This window comes from Mangifera indica, unplaced genomic scaffold (genome assembly GCF_011075055.1).
Source record: "Mangifera indica cultivar Alphonso unplaced genomic scaffold, CATAS_Mindica_2.1 Un_0104, whole genome shotgun sequence".
Classification (NCBI taxonomy): domain Eukaryota; kingdom Viridiplantae; phylum Streptophyta; class Magnoliopsida; order Sapindales; family Anacardiaceae; genus Mangifera; species Mangifera indica.
In genome coordinates, this window is record NW_025401196.1 from 48,778 (window position 1) to 73,754 (window position 24,977).

General features: G+C 35.3%; 3 protein-coding genes across 7 annotated transcripts; 2 read left to right on the forward strand and 1 right to left on the reverse strand.

Annotated features, from left to right (window-relative positions):
* Positions 1-927: 927 nt before the first annotated feature.
* LOC123207790 (auxin-responsive protein IAA8-like) lies at positions 928-6,244 on the forward strand. Its single transcript, XM_044625265.1, has 7 exons — positions 928-1,129; positions 2,314-2,818; positions 2,907-3,124; positions 3,205-3,431; positions 3,574-3,715; positions 4,807-4,868; positions 5,762-6,244. The coding sequence occupies exons 2-7, from the start codon at positions 2,411-2,413 to the stop codon at positions 5,797-5,799; spliced, it is 1,095 nt and encodes a 364-aa protein (XP_044481200.1). The 5' UTR covers positions 928-1,129; positions 2,314-2,410; the 3' UTR covers positions 5,800-6,244.
* Positions 6,245-16,566: 10,322 nt separating this feature from the next.
* On the forward strand, positions 16,567-19,352 carry LOC123207787 (E3 ubiquitin-protein ligase WAV3-like). The gene is made up of 2 exons (XM_044625262.1): positions 16,567-17,104; positions 17,214-19,352. Exons 1-2 carry the CDS (start codon positions 16,730-16,732, stop codon positions 19,092-19,094), a joined length of 2,256 nt encoding a protein of 751 aa, XP_044481197.1. The 5' UTR covers positions 16,567-16,729; the 3' UTR covers positions 19,095-19,352.
* Positions 19,353-19,476: 124 nt separating this feature from the next.
* On the reverse strand, positions 19,477-23,748 carry LOC123207788 (glutamyl-tRNA reductase 1, chloroplastic-like). Of its 5 annotated transcripts, none has more exons than XR_006500511.1 (5): positions 23,400-23,748; positions 22,408-22,649; positions 21,011-22,153; positions 20,168-20,577; positions 19,477-20,072 (listed from the first exon to the last, which is right to left on the reverse strand). XR_006500511.1 is itself a non-coding variant. In XM_044625264.1 (4 exons), the coding sequence occupies exons 1-3, from the start codon at positions 23,647-23,649 to the stop codon at positions 21,023-21,025; spliced, it is 1,623 nt and encodes a 540-aa protein (XP_044481199.1). In that variant the 5' UTR covers positions 23,650-23,748; the 3' UTR covers positions 19,477-20,584; positions 21,011-21,022. The 5 variants fall into 5 exon arrangements, 2 of the variants coding, with proteins under 2 accessions (XP_044481199.1, XP_044481198.1); XR_006500510.1 differs by having other exon boundaries at positions 20,272-20,584; XR_006500509.1 differs by having other exon boundaries at positions 20,168-20,584.
* Positions 23,749-24,977: the final 1,229 nt, after the last annotated feature.

Below are 24,977 nucleotides of genomic sequence, written 5' to 3' on the forward strand. Positions count from 1 at the left end.
CCCATGTGAATGCTGTTGACGGGATCCATAGGAGGAAGATTCATGTGAATGGAGGGTGTTTAGGGAATTAAAATTAGTCCATTTGCAAGAAAGATGGGGGCATATGTAAGAAGGAATCTTACTGTTGAAATAGAAGGGTAATGAGTGGAGCCGTTGAAATTGTTTTATTGGGCTAAACAAGACTTGTTTTTTATCATAATTACGATTCTATCTTTAGAAATAATAAAATTTACGAAATGGGTAGCATCATGATTATGTGAGATGTATGATGATATATTTTTTTTTGTAGTTAAGTCAAACCCAGAGCAAGCCTAATTACGGGTTAAATGCATGGGACATCTCACGAACCTTTATCAACTTATCTTCAGGAAATTGAAGTTTTCAAGGGTCGTGATTTGGACACGTCATAGTGCAAAGACAATATTGCCACTGTATGCCCGTGGTGGACCACATACATTACACATCATTATGTTGGTACATACATGGAACATGATAAATAATAACATCAATTTTTTTTATTTTCTTAATTTAAATTTCAAATATTTGTTTCTAATTTTGTGAATTGTCAGTTAGACATACATTTCACATGAATTGAAGTATATCTACTTTTGAAAAATAAAGAGAAGGTAGTTAAGTTGGGCTTATTGAAACGACATGGAAACTGAAAAGTTTCTCAACGATACGACATTTTATTTGGTTGTGAGTTTGGGACATTATGAATGCCGTTTCATCAAACTTTCTGATGATCCAACGGCCTGCATTAGACTAACCAAATCCCGTTGTTTAGTGTACTAACCAAATCCCGTTGTTTAGTGTACTAACCAAATCCCGTTGTTTAGTGTATTTTGTTCGGCGGAATATTTAACAAATACAAAAAAGTGAGGGAGTTTTTATAAAAAAAACACACATTTTTTTAAAGTGGTATATTTTAATGCATAGAGTTTCACATCCAACTGCAAAATAGCTTTCGTTACTTTGTGCCAAATGGAGGGTCCTTAGCTTCTTTCACACACACGCACACACTCTCTCTCTCTCTCTCTTTCTCAACTTTCTCTCCTCTGCGACGTCGTCATCGATTCTCTTCTTCCGCGACTGATTCTTCTGCTACTGATCCTTAAGATTTAACCAGGTAAATGTTTTTCTTTTTATTCTTTTAGCTTCTTGCTTTCAAGATTCGTTGCTCTCTGAGTGGTTTGCGCTTATTATTATTATATTTAGTGATTCTGTTGTTGCTTATTTCTTGTTTTTTCACTTCATGCTTTGTGTCGTTGGGGGAAACATAATAGAAATAAAATGTGTGGATGTTATGGATTTATGCTGGGGTTGTTGGTTTCCGTGCAGTGAATAAAAGGTTTAGTTCAGTTAAGCTTGACTGAACAATACGACGGTATGAGTAAAGTTTTTCTACTTCGTTGTCCTCTAAATAATAATTTTGACTTACTACGGTTACACTTTTTTTTTTTTAATTTTTTTCAAAACTTTCCAGCTACCGACCACACCTACACTTAGTACGTGTTTTTCTTTGGTGGATATGAGTTTGTTGATGTACTTTTTCTGGAATTATTTAGTTTTAGCAATACTGGTTGTAATGGCTTTTAGTTGAATCCTGTTTGTATTCTTGAAGGCTGTTTATTCTTTATTAATTATTTTGTACTTTCATTTCGGGTTATTTTATGAGTATTTGTGCAAAGATTTGATTAGGCAAAGGGATTTGGATTTCATGAATTGTAAGCACTAAGCACGTATGCTGCTTAACTTTGTCCTTGACGCCATTTTTAAGCTACTGTTTGACGTGCAAAGCTTCACAGTCTATATTTGCATTAATATCTTATGATTTTCTTACTTTTATTTTGGTACAATTACTGCAAACTGATTCATTAGCTTTCTAAAATTAAGTACTATCTTTTTTTCCTTTATACAAACAGAAATTTATTTTTTGTAAAATTTTTGTTTTTAAAAGAAAGTAGAAATAGTTAAAGTTTTAACTTAGGATACACTTGAGGTACTGTTTGAATCCACGGATCTATTAACGTTGCAACATAGTATCACTTTTGAGTTTTTTGCTTTTAGACATTTTCTTTGGAAACAACACAGCATAATTTGTGATCTAAGGAATGTTCTAGTATATTTAATGTCAGTTAAATTGTTTGCTTCACAAGGATAGGTTGCTGTTATTGAATTGTATTGCTTTTAGATTCAAGTCTTTTCCATCAACAAAAGAGGAAAGGAATGTGTTTCTCTTTATTTCTATGTTGTACAATTTAAGCTCTTTTTCCTGTTGGATATAACTTCCTTAGTTATGCAACTGTGTAGGGTGAATTTTGGTGGGGTTTTTGTTTCCTGAAGAACATTGTTATTCTTAGATTAAACAGGCTACAAAAAATTTGGCCATTTCTGGTTTCAAACTTTGATGTCTCCACCACTACGTGGTGTTGGCAAGGAGGGAGGTCCAGGAAATGTCACTCTACTACCTTCTTCGGCCTCCATGGAAAGCATATGCCAGAACGGCCCAAAATTGAAAGAGCGTAATTACATGGGATTATCAGATTGTTCTTCAGTGGACAGCTCAGTGGTCTCTAGTTTCTCTGATGAGAGCAAAACGAGGCTGAATCTGAAGGCTACAGAGCTGAGGCTTGGACTTCCTGGGTCTCAGTCTCCAGAGAGAGATCCAGAACTTTGTCTATTAAGTTCTACACAACTTGATGAGAAGCCTCTTTTCCCTTTACATCCTACAAATGATAGTCACTATCCATCACAGAAGAATGTTGTTTCTGGCAACAAAAGAGGATTCTCTGATGCTATGGATGGGTTCTCAGAGGTAAAAAATAAAACGAGCATTTTCAGGAAGGGATTCAAAGTTTTTCCTTGTGATTTCTGACTTTAGAATTATTCAATCTTTGGTGCAGGGGAAATATCTTTCTAATTCTGAGGTATTGTCACCCAGGCCTGCTCAAAACTTGGGACTAAAGCCAGGTTCTATACCAGAGAACCTTAGGGCTCAACCAGCCAAAGCAAAAGAGATAGCAACCCAGAAAGCAGCGCAGGAAAGACTCCATGTTGCCAGTGAAACTAGAATAAACCATAATGGCTCTACAAACAATAATAGCAGCGCACCTGCTCCCAAGTAAGTGAAAACTAGAATTTTTTGACTAGTTGAGACTTAATTTTGACATAATAACAATCTGCAATCCTGTTCTTTGGCAGGGCACAAGTTGTGGGTTGGCCTCCAATTAGATCGTTTAGGAAGAACTCATTGGCTACCCCTTCGAAGAACACTGATGAAGTAGATGGGAAAGCAGGGCCTGGCACTTTGTTTGTAAAAGTCAGCATGGATGGTGCTCCTTATTTGAGAAAAGTAGACTTGAAAAATTACTCAAAATACCAGGAATTGTCTTCTGCCCTTGAGAAGATGTTCAGCTGTTTTACCATTGGTGAGTTTTGGGGCCATTCTATCTCAATTGGACTTTTATCAAGGGAATAATATAGGTTAATACATGCTAAGCTGATATTTCTGTCAAGATGCATATTCTGGTTTGCACGGATCCAGTTACTGCTATTTTTGTTCGATGTTAGGCCAATATGGATCTCATGGAGCTCTTGGTAGGGAGATGCTGAGTGAGAGCAAGCTGAAGGATCTGCTCCACGGCTCAGAATATGTTCTTACATATGAAGACAAGGATGGTGATTGGATGCTTGTGGGTGATGTCCCATGGGAGTAAGTTCTAATTCCTTCATTGTTTTGTTTGTCCTTGATTTCTTCTACCCAGCTAATTGAATAATTCAACTTGGAATTGACATTGATTGTATGTGAGATCTGTAGTTATTATGTTGGGTGCATTTAAGCAAAGGTGATATTGTAGTATGGGAGAGTTTTAAGTTTGATGGTAAATGTAAAGCTGAAAGTAGTGGCATATACTACCATTAATAAAACTATGTGCATAACTTTGTGCAGAAACAATGACATGTCCTCATGTGATCGGATATTACTTTATCTCTAATTTAAATTTGCCCAATCACACAGTGACATGTCATTGTATGTGTTCAAAGTTGTGCATATAACACTACTCATACTACCATATAGAAGAATTGCAATGAATTAAATATATGAATACACCAAAAGAGTGTCAAGCTTGGCAGTGGATTATGCCTGGGTGATGCAGAAGCATGAAATTTTCTACACCACACAACTGCAGCCATAATATACAGTTTGTTTTAGTTGTCTGTAAAGTGAAAAACTTGTTTTAAGGACCTGCAAATCAAGGTTCAGGGAGATGAAAGTAGATCATTAATAGTTTAACCCTTGGTTAAGATGTGTAAAAAGCTCTATGTATGGTGATTGACATAATTTTAACTGATCATCCTGTAGTTTTATAGCTGTTATTCAATGTAGACCATCAACTTGCATTAGGAAGGAAGCACAAATATAACCATAGTTCCTATTAAACAAACCAAACTCGAGTTGCCTCAGATGCTATTTTGGACTCCAATATTTTGGAGATCTTGTACATGGATGCATGTTTTGTATTTGTTACATTTATGTAATGCAGTATGAGCTGGATCAGTGGAGACACAGTTACTGTATTGGCTAGAAGCTATTGGTTTTGTACTTATGATAAAATAGCTTTGACTTACGGTGAAAAGACTGTAGTTAATATTTGTTTGACAGGCCATTCTAACTTATGCACCTTTTTTGTGGCCGTGCATAATTGTATTCAAACTAATGGTTTTGAACTTATTATTATAGATTTGCTGGAATGATCTTTCAGCTTGCACTGTAGTCTAATTCAATCTATGGACTTTTTTCAGGATGTTTATCAATACATGCAAGAGACTGAGGATCATGAAGAGCTCTGATGCCATTGGCCTAGGTATGTATGTTACATGGTCGTTATCCACTAAAACACATCGTAAAGCTATTGAAGAATCGAAGCAACAAAAGTGAAATCTCTCTTTTATTTATGTCCTCAACGTGCATGACAAGTAAGATTATTAACTTTTCAATCATACCCCTTCTTGAGAATCCTCACACTAAGGACAACTTAATGGGATATCCCAACTTCATAAATTGGATGTCTAAGGCATCACTTAAGCATTTTTGTACAAGTCATTAAACATGCAGATTGTCTAAGTTGACATTTAACTACTCTGAAAAGTAAAACTCACAGGTAGATGGAATTATATTCCAATTATAACTGCTCCCTCTATCCATCTCAGAAGTAACACATTTTACTTGGCTGTTAAAACTCTTTCCCGCCGATAATAACAACTGGTTGATGTGGTTGAATGTTATTCATCTATCCATGTATTGCTTATGACTTTGTGTCTTTTGAATGTCAAGTTAGTGCAATTTTTGTTTTTAGTTTGAGTGGTGAGAATATAACAGTTACCAATCCAGTTTTTTTTTATCAGGTTTGTTGCTTCGATTGAGATTATCACACTAAATGGACCCATATGGATTATTCTATTTTACTTTGTGAAAATCTTACTTCTTTGCTCAGAGTATTTTTTAACATTTTATGGTAGGATTATGCAAATATTGATATTAACATATTGATGTTATAATTTATATTTCAGTTTTTATATGGTATTCTTCTATAGTGATATAATGCTATATCTCTATTAGTAAGTACTCAAGTGTCAGAGATCATCTTTTTCTGAACCACGTTAATGCAATGCACAGTCGTCATGTTAATTTTATGTATGCACCAGATCATTTTTTGTGACATTCAATTGGTTGAGGTTATTTGGATATTTTGTGTAGCACCAAGGGCCATGGAGAAATGCAGAAACAGAAACTAGCCAGTGTTAGACATCATTTTCACTATCCATCCAGCTGTCCTTGTGATGGATTCCGGGAGAAGATATTAAAGCACATGAACCAAATTCCTCTTGGAGGTTTGAGAATGGAAGTATGTTCGACTGGGTAGGGGATCATGAACATCTTCCTTCATTATGTCACTATGTTTATGTTCTCGATCTGAGGTATTTATGTTCTCTACGTCATGTTTCTAATCTATTAAAATTATAAAACTCCTAGGCCTTGTATTTGGCAGTACCTAATGGAACAAGTTCCTGCTATCACACAGGTACCTTAGTTTGTAAATTGCATTGGTTGTCGAACTCCTATTTTGTGTGTTTGTATGCTGAATGACATTTATTGTAACTCATCTATGTTAACTTTCTGTATGTGGGCATGTAATTTTGTATCTCGTCAATAAACATAATTGAATGTGTTTGGTTATTACATGGGTGATCTGCAATCATAATTGGCAAAATTTATGTTGGCAAAGAAAACTAAAGATGAGGTGAACTTGTAGATAATTGAGTGTAATAATGTAGTTGGTTTGAAGAGTAGGGGTTAAATATTTAGATATTGCCAGCCGTCTAGATATGGCTGTCGGATAGTATTCATGTGATGCCACAGATTTTAGGCTGCATTATTGATGTGCTTTGCTCTGAATAATTTACGTATTCTTTGGGGGTAAGGCTGCATCATGTCATGCACTGGCTCAGGAAATTTTTAAGCTTATAGCCTTAGAGGGTGAAGCTGGCAAATTGTACTCTGTACAGGAAAATGACATGTAGGCTTTAAGCCATTTATTAGCTGGTATGAAGTCGTCAGAATCAGAGAGAAAGTGATCTCTTTAATTTTGGAAGGATTAAAAATGATGGAATGGAGAAAGGCAGAAAATATGTCTGCTATATGTGCAATAAGCCAAATGAAACTTGTCTGCATGATATATCTCATTTGTTAGGACCCATCCCATGGCATCCTTCAAAAAGGACTGTTACCTTCGGGGCACTAAGCCAGAGCAATTTTATGAATGCTGTGAAAATTTCCAAGAATTTTCAAAGATTTAGACTCTTATCTGGCCTGTCATTTTGGATTAATTCTGTCCATATGTTTTACCCAACAAAATTATAATATATGTTTCGAAATAAAGCGGCATTTTGGGGTTTCACTTCAATCATTGGATATTACTATCCTTTTGACTTTCTTTTTCCGTTGACCTGATTTACCAGTAAAGTTACTAAGGTTTATACTAGCACTGCTACTAAGTCTCAGCTCTTACCCGAGTAATCAAGCTTGCCTTTTATTTATATTTATCTTAATCATATCATGATGACATGCATATTCTCTTGCTTCAGTCACTTTTATTGTGAATCAAATTGATAAAGCAGAACGCGCTGAGGTGCTTTTGGCATCTTCATCCAATAGGTGTGAAAGGGGGCCAATGATTTTGGCACAGCCTGCGTTGGCCTGGTTTGGAAGAAGGAAGATCCTGTCCTGGATCGAGAGGTAAGACTTGTGAACTGGCCGTTACAATTCGTTAAAAACATTTAAAAAACTAATTATTTTTTAATTAAAATTAAAAAAAATGATAATTTCATGAGTTGGTGTGCAAAAGCGTCCATAGAATATGGCTCTAAGGGCATTGGGTCTGGGTTTTTGCCGAGCTGGTTTTGCACAAAGGTCCACAAAATAGTAGGCCTCAGCCTGTCTCGACATATAAGCCAAGTGGGCTACACCGGGATTAACTTAACATGGCACAACTGACCTACTGACACCGTTTTTATAAAAATATCAACAGGGATTAAAACCCATGATCTGCCTCCAATCAGTGCCCATTCCTTCTGACGAATTCTCGGTAAAAGGAGAATAATGAATCCTCTGGCTACTTTCAACGAAGATGGCAAGCAATGTGTGGGAAAGTTAAAAAGTTTCCTTATTTGGTGTTGGGGAGCAAGTCAACAAGAAGAATATATAGAAAATTTCATCTCTCAGCTCTGGAGTACTGGTATCAGAACTTCAACAAGTACTCAACTAAAAAACATTGATAGTGTGAATAATTCGGTATCATATAATAAATTAATTAGAAGAGGGTTGGGAGTTATTATTTAACCATGTTAGGTCAGATCAAATCGAGACTGTTAAATCTTGACTACCTCGATGCTTTGACCTAGTAAGACATTATTATAAGGCCAAAAGGCTTATTCCCCCATCCAAAGTTTACCCCACGTCCAAAATCTCGTTTACAAGGTTTTGAAAACCTATATATTCATCTATGATTTAATTTTTATTAAATTTTTTTATTTATAATAAAGTTAAAATCGTCATTCTATTATTAAAATAAATAAAAATATATTTTATTTACCCTCCAATTTAAAAAATAATAATTTTTTTCATCAAAAAATTTGAAAAATTGTATTTTTTTTCTTATTAGGGTTTATATTTTTTCCCTTGATTCTCTAATGATCGCAGTTTGACTAAAACTGTCATTATCTCATCTTCTCTCTTTGCCATCACTGACGACAACGGATGAAGCCCTAACACGAAGAAATCCAATGAAGTTGGAAGACAAAGATGCCATCTTCTTCAGATCCATTGTGTTTCTCCAAATGAAGCTTTCGTCTTTGTTCAAAGCCAAATCAATAGAAACCGTGATAAATTCTTGTTGGCTGGAGCCAATTCAATGAAGCCTCTTCATTTTCAGGCTTCACTCACTGGTCTTCGTCTAGTGTTGGCGGTGGTAGAGGGAGAAGGATGAGACGACAACAGTCTTAGTTGGAATCTATTGTTGGAGAACGAAGAGAAAGAAAGTAAACTCTAGTGAGGGGGAAAATAAAACTTTTTAAACTTTTAGATAAAGGGAAATTGTTGTTTTTTCAAACTAGAGGAGAAAATGAGATAATTTTATTTATTTTAATATTAGTGATAAAATGACGATTTTATTTGTACAACTAACAAAAAAATTAAATAAAAGTTGAATGATGGATAAACATTTAGGTTTTTGAAACCTTGAGATGGGATTTGAAAACGGAGTAAACCTTGGGTGGGAATATGTCTTTTGGCCTAATTATAATATGAAAAAAATTAATGCTCTTTTCCATCGATAGTAACCTGTATCTTTCTCCTAATAATACAAGGCATAGCGCCAAAGGCCACCATAAGGCCGGTTGACAACTTCGCCAGCAGGAACCTAGAAATAAGCTCAACCTTACTTTTTACTGCTCCAACTGACTTGAGTACATGAATCTGCCTTGCATTTCATCGTCACTAGCTCTCTGAAGTAAAATGTCTCTTTAAAATACAAATTAATCAGTCAACTGAAACATTCCACATGACTTGGTTTTCCAGTCGATGCAGCCTACGTTGGACAAATTTAAGTCTTGAACGTGAACAAAGAAGGTGTCTAGTTGGTTAGTAGATTGAAGAGAGACATGGAAAGAAAAAGAAAAAGATGCATAAATTAAGTGAAAAATTGGTGATATGAAGAGATTTCGATTGTGTTGCATGCCAGCAAAAGTAAGAATTTAGCTGAAAAGCATCTTTGTTTTAGGATGCTGATTTCTATTGGATAATTTAAGAAGGCCAAAGGACTATTTTCCACCTAAGGTATGCTTTTTTTTCAAATTCGTTTGGTTAATTTTGAAAATCTAATTTACCCACCTATAGATCGTTAAAATTAACTGAGTCCGTTAGCCATATCATTTAATTTAAGTTTATTTTTAATATTACAGATAAAATAATATTTTTGTTCTTGAACTATTTTTTTTAACAATCTATGGGTAGGTGGATTGGATTTTCAAAGTTAACGAGGGGAATTTAAAATAAAACATACCTTGGGTGGGACACAATCTTTTGGCCATTTAAGAAAATTATACTTCAATCAGACATGACTTAGCTGTCTCCATGCCAATTTTTAGGCCATCATTTTGGCCCACTTTTTAATTGCTCTAGTCCACAAGATTTTGGAACAGTCAAATTCGGTGATTTAAGAAGACAAAAATCTCCAATTGCGTTTGGTCCCTTGACCTACGCAATAATTAATGTAGTTAAAGCTTTGATCAGACCTCTGTTGCTATCTCATTTCCAATACATGCATATTGCCTTCGGGACGACTGTCATTAGGGTTGGATTCAAATCGAGTCAGTTTGAGCTCGAGTTTGGCTTGGCTCGGTTTGAGTCTGAAATGAGCCAAACTTAGTTTGGCTCGATCGAGCTCGAGCCGAGCTTGAGCTGGCTCGGATTGACTCGGTATATTTTTTAAAAAAAATTTTTATACAAAACGATGTCATTTTGATCTATATATATATACAAAACGGTATCGTTTTAATATAAAAAATGAGCCGAACTGAAAATGAGCCGAACTAGAGTTGAGCTCGAGTTGGCCATTAAAAAGCCGAGCCGAGCCCGAGCTGATTGCGAGCCGAGCTTGGCTCGGCTCGAATCTAGCCCTAACTCTCATGAAGAAACGTGTTCACTTAATTTTTTTAAAACAAGTTTTTTTTTTTTTTTAATTTAGTGAAAATAAAAATATTTCTAATAAATAAACATGAAATAATATTTATCAAAAAGCATGCAAAAAGTGTCTAATAAATATTATTAAGGGCAAAGGACTATTTTTCAGCTAAATTTTAGTTCAATCTCATTTTTTTTAAACTGATATTAAATTTTTTGTTAAATATAAGAGTAAAATCTTATTTGACAATAATATTAGAAAACATATCATTTTATCTTATTTTTTCTTAAATTTTAAAAATTAACATTTAACTCTGATATCTGAATTTTGAAAAATGACTTTTCTCTTTAAATCCCTAATTTTTTCTTCACTCCTCCTCCGGCCATCAATAACCAACGTGATTAGAAGTTAAACCACAAACAATATCTAGATTTGGATGACGTTCGTCATCCTTCACTGAACGATAGAGTGTTGTCCATTCTCTGGATGACGTTCTTCATCCATTCTAGATGACAAGGATCATCCAGATCTGGACGATGAAGAGTCATTCAATGAGAGAAAATTTTAATTATTTTAATATTATTGATAAAATGATGAATTTATCCCTTAATCCTAATAGAAAATATATAGGTGTGTTCTAATAGAATAAACTTTAGATAAATATTTAAATTTTTTATCTGTTATAAATATATTTTTGTTATTTCAACAAAATTTAGATGAAAAATTATCTTTTTTTTCTATTATAAATTCAAGTTATAACATCCATACATAAATAATGTACATAGAATCAACCATAAACAGCAGTTGGTGCTGTAGTGTTTAAGGAGTTTGAGTTTTATCCCCAGAAACATAAGCAAAGTACTTTACCCTGACCTTCTAGCCCATCTCAAAAGTTGAAACCTACCTCATAGTTTTCTTTCCACTTCCACACGTCAACTCCTCTTGGCTGTCGAGTCACTTGCCCTCTCTTTTCGGGAAGGTACCAAATTTACTATGCTAACTTTGATAACTTATATTTATTTTTGGAGGCTTTCTGGGCAACATATTAAAGCACAGTAATGCCACAGGAAATGATTTAGGTAGCTGGTGCAGGAGGTGAATAATTGAATCCTGTTTACTTGAGTAGTGAAAATTGATGAAATGTGCCGTACATAATGTAAAAGGAAGTGGCAGAAGGACCCAAGGTGAGATTTTGACGTGGATGGAAAACACAAATGGTAGGACAAAATACACCAGACGCGAAAGCAGTTTCGATGTATTGCGTATAAAACGGTCTCCAATCTACTGACACTCCTTTAGAGGGAGGCAACTTGTTTGTGGGTGTCCGAGCCTGGATGAGCTGAGCCTGAGGGGGGGAGTGTCCTTGTTCGAGACATTAAAGTTTTCAATGTGTACAGTGATACGGTAATTAATATCCAAGATATGCAAAGCTGTAACCTGACATCAAGTTTTTGAGGCCAAAAAGATTTATTCCCATAAAATCACACTTATAAAATTTAAAACGCTTAAAATTTTGTTTATGAATTAATTATTATTAATTTTTTTTAAAATAAAGATAAAATTATTATTTTATTAATAATATTAAAAAAATATAAAATTCATTAAATGTTTTTTTTTAAGTTTTAAAAATTAACAAGTTCATTATTATCTAAAAGTTTTTAACTTTAAAAAATTATAATTTTTTTTCAAACTTGAAGATTTATTTTCATCCTTCCGACCATCATCTTCAATATCGACAACCTCCTTTCTCTACCTTAAAAAGTTGATCAACAAATTAGAAAACACGATAACTTTCTCTTTTTAGATCTCTTTGTCTCGATGAAGAGATCTGAAGAGAGGAGGTCGTCGTGCTAAAGATATTGGCATTAGAGATGATTGCCAAAGGAGAGAAGAAAAAATTTTAGTTTTAAAAAAAATATATAATTTTTTAAAATTAAAAAACTTCAAGAAAAGATGAAATTATTTATTTTTAAAATTTTAAAAAAATAATAATAAATTTTATATATTTTTTAATATTATTATTAAATTTTACTTTTAACTCTAATAAATTTTTTTTATAATAATTGGTTTGTGGGTAAAATTTTAAAATTATCAAATTTTATCAATATAATTTTGTAAACATATGATAACTTAGGTGTGACTTGAAAGAACGTAGATGGGAAATAGTCCTCTGGCCGGTTTTTAATATGTTTCTACGTACTACTTTTATACCCTGCGTCCTAGGTTCCTGCCAATCATAAATCTAGATCCATTTTAACGTTATTTCCGTGACTGAACATAATCCACGGCTGTTTATAACTTAAGCAAGGAAGGCATCTTACGTTGCGCTGTATCGGACGATTGCTCATGCATGAATAGCAGAGGAGTCCAACAAGGCTATCTCCGAATCCGGTTGGAACGTATTAGGGTGATGAACACGTGCCAATGATCATCGCCATTGGTCGGTGGCCGTAACGTGCTTTGCTGAATGTATACAGACAGAGCCCCGGCCCTTGACCGGTGATGTAAAAGTCATACAAACCAACGCGTGCCGGTGACTCGGTTCAATTTCTGAATTAAGTTCACCAACAAATATAAATAAATATAAAGCCAGAGCAGCAGTAGATCAAAAAGAGTTTCGGTTTTAGAGATCTTTTCGGGGCTAAGTAGACTTGTCAGGGCAATATTCAAAGTGATAATTAGAAAAAGGGAATGAGAGCCATAGAGCTAGAAGATGACATGAGTCTCAAGTTTTAGTTCTATCTTAATAATCATATTACTTTGTCTTTGTCTCTTCGCTTTATTTCATTTGATCCCGTGTTGCTCAACTCAATCTCACCATTTTGTTTGCTGTTATTGAATGATCGTCTTACCTTCAATGATTAATCAAATTGTGATATTATTATTATTTTATGTTAGTTGATCAACCTAATAATGATATGTTGTTATGCTTCTTCCTATTTTGTAATTCTTTTCTATATTGTATTGTGTATTATTATGCTTATATAAATGATATCTTTTGTATATCTAAAATATACATAAGTAGAATTTTTTATTTCATATTTCGATTATTTTTACAATATCAAAGCCCAGGGTTTAGAACAATTTTTTTATTAAGAGATATCGGTTTATATGATTCAAGTTTCAATTTTGTAAAATTTCATCCTCGGAGACCTGTTGATATAAGATTTGTTATGACTGATGTTGGATTGATGACTCAAAATCTTATATAAGAAAAGAATTGTTGAAGTATCTCAGCTGGGAATTAAGTTGGTTGTGGGTATATAAGTGTGAGAAAAAAGTCTTATCCTTTGAACTAATTTTTGAGGTGAGAGAAATCCAATAACACTTTTATAGAGACCCAACAAGTGATTTCAATTCTTCTCTCTTGTGCCACCAACCTCTCCCTACGATGGATAATGCTCTTGAAGAATTTTTGTATGAAAAAACTTGAATAATCATGTCTCTGATTCAACGTATTGATTCTCTTGTTGCAACAACTTCACAAAAATTAATCAACACTGCATTAACAAGAAGAGTTCTTTTCATTATATACAACCAAACCATCTTATACTGCAAGCCATATATCATATGAAAAGGAAATGTCTTGACCAACTTGTTGATAACGTTTCTATCACTAAGAATCTTATAGTGGCTTCTTGTTGTTGTAGAAGCCATTGTAGGACCTTCAAGCTCAAACAATGACCTATTTGACGACTCTTCACAACGTTTGACATCAATTGAGAGTTCTAATAATGAAATTGTTGCACCTCTTGAGCCTTCTTTGTCATTGTTTCCTCCCCCTTCTCATTATTTGCCACTCATGGCTAAGAGTCTAATTGTGTTTGTGTATCTAATACTCAACTTTGTAATTACCGCTTTTATTATGCCTCGGCTACATTACATGAACCTCACAATTTTCATAAAGCTTAGTTTGATTCTTTGTGGAAAAAGGCCATAGAAAAAGAATTAAAACTCTAGAGAAAAGTTACACTTGAGATTTGGTTGACTAAACTCCTAAAAGACCTATCATTGATTGTAAATGAATTTATAAGATTAAGACTCATTCATGGATCAATTATAAAGCTTGTCTTGTTGCCCACAATTTTATAGAAGAAAATGACATCAACTACAAATTGATTCATTATTTTCTTATAGTAGTTAATTGGCTCATTTACCAAATGAATGTAAAAAATGATTTCCTCAATGGTGGCCTTACTAAAGAAGTCTACATTAAACCTCTTCATGGCTTTTGGATATCATCATATATGGTTTGTTAGCATCAACATGTGTTGTATGGCCTAAAGCAAGCACCTCATGTATGATATTTAAAATTTAACACCACCGTTGGTTAACTTGATTTTAAATCTAATATATATGATTTTGCTCTTTTTTACTTAAACAACTAGTCATAACTTCTCTTCTTCTAGTTTTTATTGATGATATGATTGTTACTAATAATGATATTAAGGGTTAAACACAACAATAAGTCGTGTGGGACTGTATTAGGCATGGCTTATTGTGCCCACAAGCTATGGCCTGCAAAATGGTGGGGTCTTAATGGTTGTGCTTACCCACAACATGATAAGACCTTTTGTGGGTCTTTAATAGATCAACCCGTTATATTATATATTTATTTATATTTTAATTTTGTTGTGGATTGTGTTGGGCTTGTAGACACACCCATGGGCTATACCTTAAGGCCCCCAATACAACCCACTAGCCCATGGGTCTAGCATGATCGACAAAATTATAAGTCGCACCAAAATCAAGCAAGGCAAGTTAACTCACTTGACATTTCTATAAAAGCATTTGTAAGCTTCAAACTTATCTTCATTCTCAGGTTGAAATGTAGTTACTTAATCCTCTATGTCATTAATTTTTAGGTTTAGAAGTTCATACAAACTCACATTGGCTTCACCTTTTTCAAATAAAATGTATTAAACATTGCCTCGATAAATTTGACTGATAGTAAGATTGTCTCCTCTCTTCTTGAATAAAATGTGAAACTTAGTTTTTCATAATGTTCTACTTTTAGACTTGACATTTCATTACACTCTAATCAGGAATCTTGTATATTTGACAACTCACCCAAATATTGCTTTGCAATGCATATTGTTAGTCAATTTCTTTCTACTACAAGATCCATACACTTTGCTATTGTACTTCAAATTCTATTATATGTCGAAAAGCCTATATATGTTTCATGGCCTACATGCATTGCTAAATTAATACTCCTTTGGATCTCGTTTGTTGTTGTGATGCAGACTAGACAGGATATCTAGCAAATCAACAATTTACAACTGGTTATTGCTTTTTCATTGGTCATCTCTTATCTCTTGGTGAAATAAAGATTCAACAATTGTGTCTTGTCCAACATAAAGGCAAAATATAAGACCCTTGTCAATGTCACGGCCAAACCTCTCTGGTAACAATGGCTTCTTCAAGATATATGGGTGTTGTTCATCAATCCAGTACTGAAATTTTTTTTTGTAATAATCAAAATGTCATTTAAATTGCTTACAATAAAATTTTTTATAACATGCTAATAATTGAGATACATGATTGTCTTAATTTAAACGATAATAAATGGATATAATTATCTAAATTTAAGTGATAATAAAATGGTATACTCTTATCATGAATGTCAGTTTAAATATCAATAATGATGTATAATACCTAAATTGACACTTATTTTGGGTGAAAGTAACATAACTCTTTGGGGTTGTTTGGTTATGAGTTTTAAAAATTATCTTGGTAATCTATATTTTATTCTCTTGTTTGGTTTGTCAGTAATAAAAGATTACAGTAATCTTCTATTACCTATACTGATATGACAGGTAATATAAGTGATAATCTGATTACCACCTTCACCTTAGGTATTTAAAGATTATCAAGGTAATCTTGATTTTATTATAATTATATTAGTATTTATTAATTTTTTAAGACAAAAATAAATTTATTTTTAATTAATATAACAAATAATATGAAAAACATTTAAAAATAATTATATTCAAGAACATTTAAGTAAAATAATTTATTAGTAATCTTTTATTACCTTTAACCAAACACAATAATTATTTATACCTATCAAATTTTATCAAACATAGTAATCATTTATACCTAGTAATATTTTAAGTAATCTATCTTCAAAGCAATCTTTCTATTTTAATAATAAAACATTGTTCAAATCAAACGTTCCTTTTAGTGATTAATCTAGTGGTGGTATGATTATCTTCCCTTATTTGATTAATCTAATATGAAATGGTAATGTACTCTTTCCAATTTGTATTATTATCCTCTGTTGTATTTCGGCATTTCAATTCATTTCATTCTTTGAGTATTAGAACGATCAAAACAAAACTTCTTTTTCTTTCTTTTTTCCCCTTATCTTCTTCATCGTCATCATGTCTACCATAAGATAAAGCAAATTAAGTTTGGGTTGTATTTGGATATATACATATTGAGAAGAGTAAGCTTTGGTTATTATCTTCTGGTTTTTGAATATGGGCACTGGTTGGAGAAGAGCCTTCTGCACAACGATACCCCGAGATTCAGAAATCACCACACCTTCAGATAAGCAACAACACTTTGCTAGTCCTAGTAATAGTCCAGGCCCCAGAAGTTGCACAAAGCTAGGGTTTTTTACGGCTAGTAGCAATCCTTCTACTCCTCGCTTGCAGTCTCAACCAGTCTCAAGCCCCAGCTCGCCTTGCCGGAATACAACTCTCGAAACAGCTTCCACAAATGAGAGTTGCAGAGTCCAATGCAAAAGCACACCCAAATCAACCAAGAGTCCTAAAACATTACAGGGTTCTAACCCAAACTCTCCTCGATCCCCTCTCAAGTTATCTCTCTTCAAGAACAGCTTCAAGTTCAGAGTAAGTAAATTTAACAACAAAAAGCTTTGACATTTAATCTTAGTGGTGAGGTTCGTAGATCGGATAGATTAATAATATTGAAGTTTGACTTCTTTGTTATTGTTTACAGAGTAGCTGCGGAATCTGTTTGAACAGCGTGAAGACAGGTCAGGGCACAGCCATCTACACAGCAGAATGCTCACACGCCTTTCACTTCCACTGCATAGCCTCCCACGTAAGCAAGCATCGCAGCCTCGTCTGCCCCGTCTGCAACGCCACCTGGACAGACGTTCCTTTACTCTCCGTCCACAAAAATATGGGCGCTGCGGAAAACCCCCATCAAAACCACATCGACTCACACAACAAAATCATCAAGACTAAAATAGAAGAAAGGAAGATGATTGAATCTTCCCCCAGACTTGTTAAATCCTTCAAACAAGAACCAAGGCCAGAATCAAGATCCTACGATGACGACGAGCCATTGATATCTCCGACTGCTGGAGCTGGTCGTTTCATTCCCATACCTGAGGCAGATGAAAATGTCGAAGAAGAGGAAGATGATGTTGAAGAGTTTCAAGGCTTTTTCGTCAATTCAAAATCTTCATCTTCTCTCAAATCCGATCAAGTTCATTTTTACGACGGAGATTCACGGCATGTTCAGATTAGACTGTTACCAGAATCTGCTGTTATATCTGTTGGTAGGAATTATGAGACGTATGCAGTAGCATTGAGGGTGAAAGCACCGCCTCCGTCACCAGTCGTTAAAAGCAACAACACGGCGTCGCATCGTGCGCCTATCGATTTGGTGACCGTACTTGATGTTAGTGGCAGCATGACTGGAGCCAAGTTGCAAATGTTAAAACGCGCCATGCGTTTGGTTATTTCCTCTTTCGGCTCGGCTGATCGGCTTTCTATTGTGGCTTTTTCTGCAAGTTCTAAGAGATTGTTGCCTTTGAGGAGAATGACGGCTCAGGGTCAGCGCGCTGCTCTGCGCATTGTTGACCGTCTTGTGTGTAGTCAAGGTAATAGCTTGGCTGATGCTTTAAGGAAAGCCACTAAAGTGCTTGAAGATCGGAGAGAAAGAAATCCAGTTGCAAGTATCATGTTATTTTCCGACGGTCAGGATGAGAGAACACAGGTTAATGCCGCAAATCAACGGCGACGAGGAAGCCACGCGTCCTCCACGCGCTTCGCTCACATTGAGATCCCGGTTCATTCATTTGGTTTTGGCCAAAGCGGCGGCTACAGCCAAGAGCCAGGCGCGGACGCTTTTGCTAAATGCGTTGGCGGGTTATTAAGTGTAGTTGTACAAGATTTACGAATCCAGCTCAATTTCGCCGCACCTGCTGAGATTGCAGCTGTCTATTCATGCAATGGAAAGCCGACTATCCTCAGCTCAGTCTCGGCACGGCTTGGAGATTTATACGCCGAAGAAGAAAGGGAGTTACTGGTGGAGTTGAGAGTCCCTACGGCGGCGGTTAGATCCCATCACGTGATGTCAGTGAAGTGTCTTTACAAAGATCCCGCCACTCAAGCAGTCATGTACGGCGCAGATCAAGCGTTTTTGGTACCATGCCCGCACGCCGTTAGATCATCAGCACCGAAAATCGAACGGTTAAGAAATCTATTCATCAGTACCCGAGCCATAGCCGAGTCACGAAGATTAATTGAGCACAACGATTTTACCAGCGCACATCATTTGCTAGCGTCGGCGCGAGCTCTTTTAATTCACTCCAGCGCCGAATCAGCTGACGATTATGTGAAAGCATTGGAGGCAGAATTAGCAGAATTGCATCGGAGAAAACAGTATTTGTTAGAGCAACAACAAATGATGATGCAACGTCGAAGAGCGGGCGAGAGGGAAGCGATGGTTGTGACAGATGAAAACGGAGAGCCGCTTACTCCGACTTCGGCTTGGAGAGCGGCTGAGAAGCTGGCTAAAGTGGCCATGATGAAGAAGTCGATGAATAGAGACAGCGATTTGCACGGCTTCGAAAACGCTAGATTCTAATTATCATATTTTATTAAGAAATTAAAAAGAAAAAAAATTGGACTTGGCGCCGGTAGGGACAAGTTGGCAGCAGACGGCGCGGGCCTTTCTGCCTTAGGAGGAGAAAATTAGGCCCACTCTTCGTTGATTGGGTGGTTGCATTAAGCTTGTTTCTTGTATTGAGAGACTCCATTTCTTTGTAGGGATTTATTATCATCATCAACATCTTAGAAAGAGCTGTAAATGCTAGTGCAATGGAGTTTTTAATTTGCCCTTTTATCTTTTTTGTTAATTATGGTTTCATTTGGGACAGAATGAGTATGATGATTGAATCATATTGCCTTTGATCCTAAAATTATCAACTCTTAAGACTGCAATGATGGGACTAAGTGCCAAAAGAAAATTTGAGATAAGGATGCCCCTTATTTTATAAAACAATAAAATTATCGGGGTAAACAATATACATAGGCAGTGACATATTATTATGTAATTAGATGTTATTTTATCTCTAATTTAAAATTACCCAATTACATACTAAAATATCATTGTTTGTAGATAAAATTGTGTATATTATTTATACATATTGCATTACTCTTTTTGTTGGTGCTGTAAGCATGAGAGATTGTTTGAGCAAATTGTTTGTAAGGGTACAACACATACATCTCTCCCACTGCCCGCGCATGAATTGTATAATTGAAACCAGTTCATTGTCTGGTCCATGTCTCGGAGTCCATGGTCCATGAAGAGCAGACTCACCGACGGTGGGGATTGCATCAAACATAACTGCACAACCGTAGATGTGATCATGTGAGGGATTATGATTAGGGACCACCCAATTCCCATCAATCCTCTCCTCGGTGTATACCAACACATGCACACACACATTGTGATTTCTCACTTCTCCTTTGCATCACTTTAGCAACACGCTTCTTCTTCAAGTTGATATTCTCAGTTTCAGGTCATTATGTTAGTCCCAAGAGATTCCTATACTTCATAGTCCTACAATATGGGGAGATCCCATGTTACAAAGCTTGGATTATTAGTAGCAAGTATGAAATAGGATGAGAAATTGACCATGAAGAGAGTGCCCTTACATGCTAAAAATCACTTTGTATTAGGGGGAGTAGGCTTCTCCCTCCCCCTCGAGGACAGAACAGTTGGTTGATATGATAAACAGAGGACAAAATGAGGAACATACCGTAGCATGGCATCACGGACCCAATGACTCTTTTTACTTTATAATCACATTTCGTCCGCAACACAAGGCAAGCTGTGGTCTGCAAAGACCCAAAAAAGTACTATGTACTTGTTGTCTTTGGATTCCCGGGTATATAATTTAATATAATATACTAGGGACCAGTTTACTGATGATCTCATTGTGGTCTTCTTCCTTGCGTCCCAATGATTAATGGTGCTGAAGCAAACCCAGAATACACCTCTGTTACATCTTTGAATCTGGGTTTGATTTAATGACGTAGCTGTCAGTCTTCTGCCTGGTGATACACTGTATTCTAGCAATGATACTACAGGGGTTAGTTTTCTGGGATAGACCAATTAATCTCAATAAAGAAATCTATAACAAAAGATCCTTTGTCTATTAAGTGTGTAGATTAATTACATGGATTTATAGTATCTTGTCTATTAAGTGTGCAGATTAATTACATGGATTTATAGTATCCTTAGACCATAAATTCTAAAGAAGAAAACGGTAGAAGGATCAAACTCACTTCTATCCTAAAAAGTTGAATGATCACAAATCAAACTCAAATGACGCTCAGGAAATATTGTCATAAACAAATTAACGAATTAAAAAGATCCCAGACAGGATCTAAGTCGTTGCATAATTCAAATGAAGATTACAGCACTGTAAAGACTCAGAGTGAGGACATTTCCCTTTTATTCAATTTTAAGGAAGTGAATGAAGTGTCATGAAAAACCTTGTATTGAAGCTACTTCTGGGCTTGTTCTATCTTGGCTCGGATCTTCTGCTCTAACAGAGATGTATCTGTTTCAAGGCCAAACATTCTGTTAAGAGCATGCATATTTTCAAGGGTTTCATCCAGAGTCCGGCTGTCGCTCCCATCACATCTTAGGTGCTGCATTGGACCATGAAGAAGCTTATTCACAATAACGCGGCTTAGATCATCAACTGCCCTCCTTGATTTCTTTGAGATATCATCACCCATCTTTGACAGGCATTTCTCTAGCTCTGCCATTCTGATTCTTTCTGCATAAGCCCTCAGTTTCTTGATGGTAGGAACAGTCTCCAACGAATCCCTCCAAGCTTCAAACTGTTTTGATTCCTCACCGATAATAGCTTGAGCTTCCATAGCTTTGCGGAGTCTATCCTCTTTATTAGCAGCCACAACTTCCTTAAGGTCATCAACATTGTAGACTCTAGCAGTTTCAACATCTTCAACACATGAGCCAACATTACGAGGAACAGAGATGTCAATAAAGAGCCTCAAACCCCCGACTGTAGGATCAACAGGTGGAAGGTCCTTGACATTCTCTTTCAAGAATAATGGAGTTTCAGATGCTGTGCTGGTGAAGACCACATCAGCTTCAGCAGCACAGACTAGCACTTCTGAGAGAGGTTTGTAAATTATCTCAACACCCTTCATCTCCTCACGAATAGCTGCAACTCTCTCCTCAGATCTGTTTACAACCACCATCTTAGTGCATCCTTTTGCTACCAAGTGTTTTATCACAAGCTTCCCCATCTTGCCAGCTCCAACAACCAACATGCGGGCAGTGGCATTTGAAGATTCAGGAAGCTTCATTAAAGACAGTTCAACTGCGGCTGAGCTGACAGAAACAGCCCCAGCAGCAATGTTTGTCTCTGCTCTAACCCGCTTTCCAACAGTGATTGCATGCTTGAACAGTCCACTGATGTTCCTTCCAAATCCAACAACTCCTTGCCCAACTTTGACAACTTGTTTAACTTGAGCAAGGATCTGTCCTTCTCCTAGCACAAGAGAGTCAAGTCCAGCTGAAACTTCAAACAGATGATGGGTAGCATCATTGTTATACAGCAAAAACCGGTGCTGGCATAGCTCAGAGACAGGGATACCACTTGTCTGTTAATGGATACAATATTAGTAAAACACCTTTAATAATTTGAAAATTCTCTTAATAAAATTAACCGAGGATACCAATTTTAAGAAAGTAGATGATGTTAACTTATACAGAAAGATGTCACTAACTTTTTACACATAAATCAAGGTCCTTTAGAGCCAGGTTACTATCATATTAATCTACAACTTGTAAAGAGAAAGATTTTCTCAAGGAAGACAAATAAACAGGTAAACATAAAGGAGAAGAATATATTCACCTTTGACATCCATTCAGTCACTTCTTTAACCCCACGATGTTGAGAAAGAGCTAGAACATATATCTCCATGCGGTTGCAGGTGCTAAGAACAGCAGCCTCTTCTATATGATTTAGATTACACAACTCTCCAATGGCCCGTGGCCATTCTGCTTCTGGTATGGCAAGTTTTTCACGCATCTCAACAGGTGCAGTGTGAACACTAAGCCCAATAACAACAATGCTGCTCCTTTCCTTTGTATATCCTAAGAGAGATCATACATAAAAATCTCAGCAAATCAGCACCTTCATACCTTGCCAAAAGCATAAAAAAACTCTCTAAAATTCATGGTGATCACTGCTACTCTGAATATCCTTTAATTGTAGCAAGGGTGATAGAACTCTCAAGATTCTAGTGACTCCAACATAACAACAAGGTAAACCTCACTAAAAACTGTTATTTACACGAGGAATAGATTTTTGTTCCCCATCATTGAAAGCATTGAATCTAAGGAGTGTAATGAATCATTCATAACAAGAGACAAACACAAATTAATAGTTCAAATTACAATGAGAGGAGGCACAATTTCATAGTTATTTCAAAAGGTAATATTTGTAATCAAACAGCAACCTCTACCCAGTTTCAACTGACAAAATCATCGCAATTGATACCTCAGATTTCTATGCGGAAACCAACATTAATTGAGCCTTTGAATGCTTACATTGCAATGAAAAATAAATAAATAAGAAAAGGAAAAAAACTAGAATACAAAATCTTATCCGCAGGGTAATAGAATAGAAATTATTGACTCCCCTTTTACAGCGCAAGGATAAAAAAATTAAGCAAAAAGATGGTTACTACTCCTAATTCAAACTCTTACAGAATCAAAACACAAAACCCATAAACTTCAAGCAATGCATTCATCAAAATAGCGCAATTAAAGATAAATTACTTATTTAACACCTAAAATTCGAAAAAGGCTAAAAGAACCAAAAAAAAAAAATCGAAAACTTACGGTCAGGCGCGGAGGTCTTGAGCTGCTCAAGAGCGGAGACGATGGAGGCATCAGATGAAGCAGTAACTTGGCATCGAAATCCACTCTGAAATGTTCCCTCATTGCGACTGGGTTTACAAAGGGCACGTAATTGTTGACCCCTCACAAAAGAACAAGGCGAAGAAGAAGAAGAACCGGAATTCAACAAGAAAGCTTCCATCTTAAAACCGGCGAAAGCGGTGGAAAACCCAGTGGAGAAGGCCATGACCATGATTCTTCTTACGCTCAGACAAAACCCTGGCCTTAAAATAAAAACGCTGTAAAGGGTTTTGTTGTATGAGAGCGTTTGGTTAGTAAATTAATCAAAATTTTGTAATGTGTGAGAAGGCTGTCATCATCCCTTTAAATTGGTTTCTGAAATCCGATTGGCGGGTGGAACTCACCTTTTATCCATTCTAGCTTCCTTGGGTCCCACACCACGTGGACTGCTCTAGTTAGATTCATTTAGTTTTTTTCTATTTGAATTAAATATTAAAATTATTTTTAATCATAAAATAATAATATATCATAAATATATTTATTATTATATAATTATAAATTAAGTTTAAATTATAAATTACACTACTTTACTTCCTTTCCGACTAGATGATGTTAGCAGTGATAACATCAAAAATAAAAATATGTATCGAATTACCCATGTTCCTAATGAGCCTTGAATTTGACTGCATCCAATTTATTAATTAATATTGGTAATAAAAAAAAAAAAACTAACGCGTCACTCTATAATTCGCTAAATTACTTGTGAAAAAAATTTAATGGGTTATTTATATTGAGTCGGTTCTTCTTTTATATACAATACCAAATAAAAGAGACGAAGGGGGTGACAATTAGGTTGGATGATCTTCATTTACGGTTAAAATTTTATAAATTATACTAATAATTGTAGATATTCTAATCTTCTTTCTCAAGAAAAGCAAACATAAGGCCAAGGCAAGTGGCAGAGTTGGTTGTTTCAGATTTGGAGTAATGTATTGCCAAAGAATGCTTGCATTTTTTTTTATAAATTACATGTCTGCATTAGGTTTTACGAGGAAACACATGTCCAAAACTTGTTCTTGTTGGGGAAAGATTTGGCTTGAAAGGAGCTTCGTTTTCTTTTTTTGTACATGAATTAGGGTGCATTCCAAGACAAGTGCTCTACCAGTTCTAGTTGGCAACGTGCAAAATTTTTTATTATTGCTAATACTACAGACTAAAACAGACAAACTAGTTGATATTTATTTATGAATGCACCAGCGTTGTGTGTGGTAAACATAATTATTTTGTGGGGGATAGGACGATTTCCCACCCAAATTTAATTTGAGTCTCAAAAACACACTCGTAGTTTTTTAAAAATTTAAATACTCATTCATAAGTTAATTTATGTTAAAATTTTTAATTAGAGATAATGATAAAATGATCATTTTATCACTAAATCTTAAAACCCAAAAAATTTATATCATTTTTCATATATCAATTAAAGGTGAGAGTTTTAAGATTTAATAATAAAATAATAATTTTACTTTTATCTCTAATTGAAAATTCTAAAAAAAGTTAATT

Excerpts from the sequence above, each read along its gene's own strand:
- LOC123207790 (XM_044625265.1), top strand. The coding sequence starts at position 2,411 with ATGTCTCCACCACTACGTGGTGTTGGCAAGGAGGGAGGTCCAGGAAAT. Across the intron at positions 3,125-3,204 it reads AGCAGCGCACCTGCTCCCAA|GGCACAAGTTGTGGGTTGGC; the intron begins GTAAGTGAAAAC and ends GTTCTTTGGCAG. Across the intron at positions 3,716-4,806 it reads GTGGGTGATGTCCCATGGGA|GATGTTTATCAATACATGCA; the intron begins GTAAGTTCTAAT and ends GACTTTTTTCAG.
- LOC123207787 (XM_044625262.1), top strand. The coding sequence starts at position 16,730 with ATGGGCACTGGTTGGAGAAGAGCCTTCTGCACAACGATACCCCGAGAT. Across the intron at positions 17,105-17,213 it reads AGAACAGCTTCAAGTTCAGA|AGTAGCTGCGGAATCTGTTT; the intron begins GTAAGTAAATTT and ends TATTGTTTACAG.
- LOC123207788 (XM_044625264.1), bottom strand. The coding sequence starts at position 23,649 with ATGGTCATGGCCTTCTCCACTGGGTTTTCCACCGCTTTCGCCGGTTTT. Across the intron at positions 22,650-23,399 it reads CAAGACCTCCGCGCCTGACC|GATATACAAAGGAAAGGAGC; the intron begins GTAAGTTTTCGA and ends GATCTCTCTTAG. Across the intron at positions 22,154-22,407 it reads TGACTGAATGGATGTCAAAG|ACAAGTGGTATCCCTGTCTC; the intron begins GTGAATATATTC and ends ATCCATTAACAG.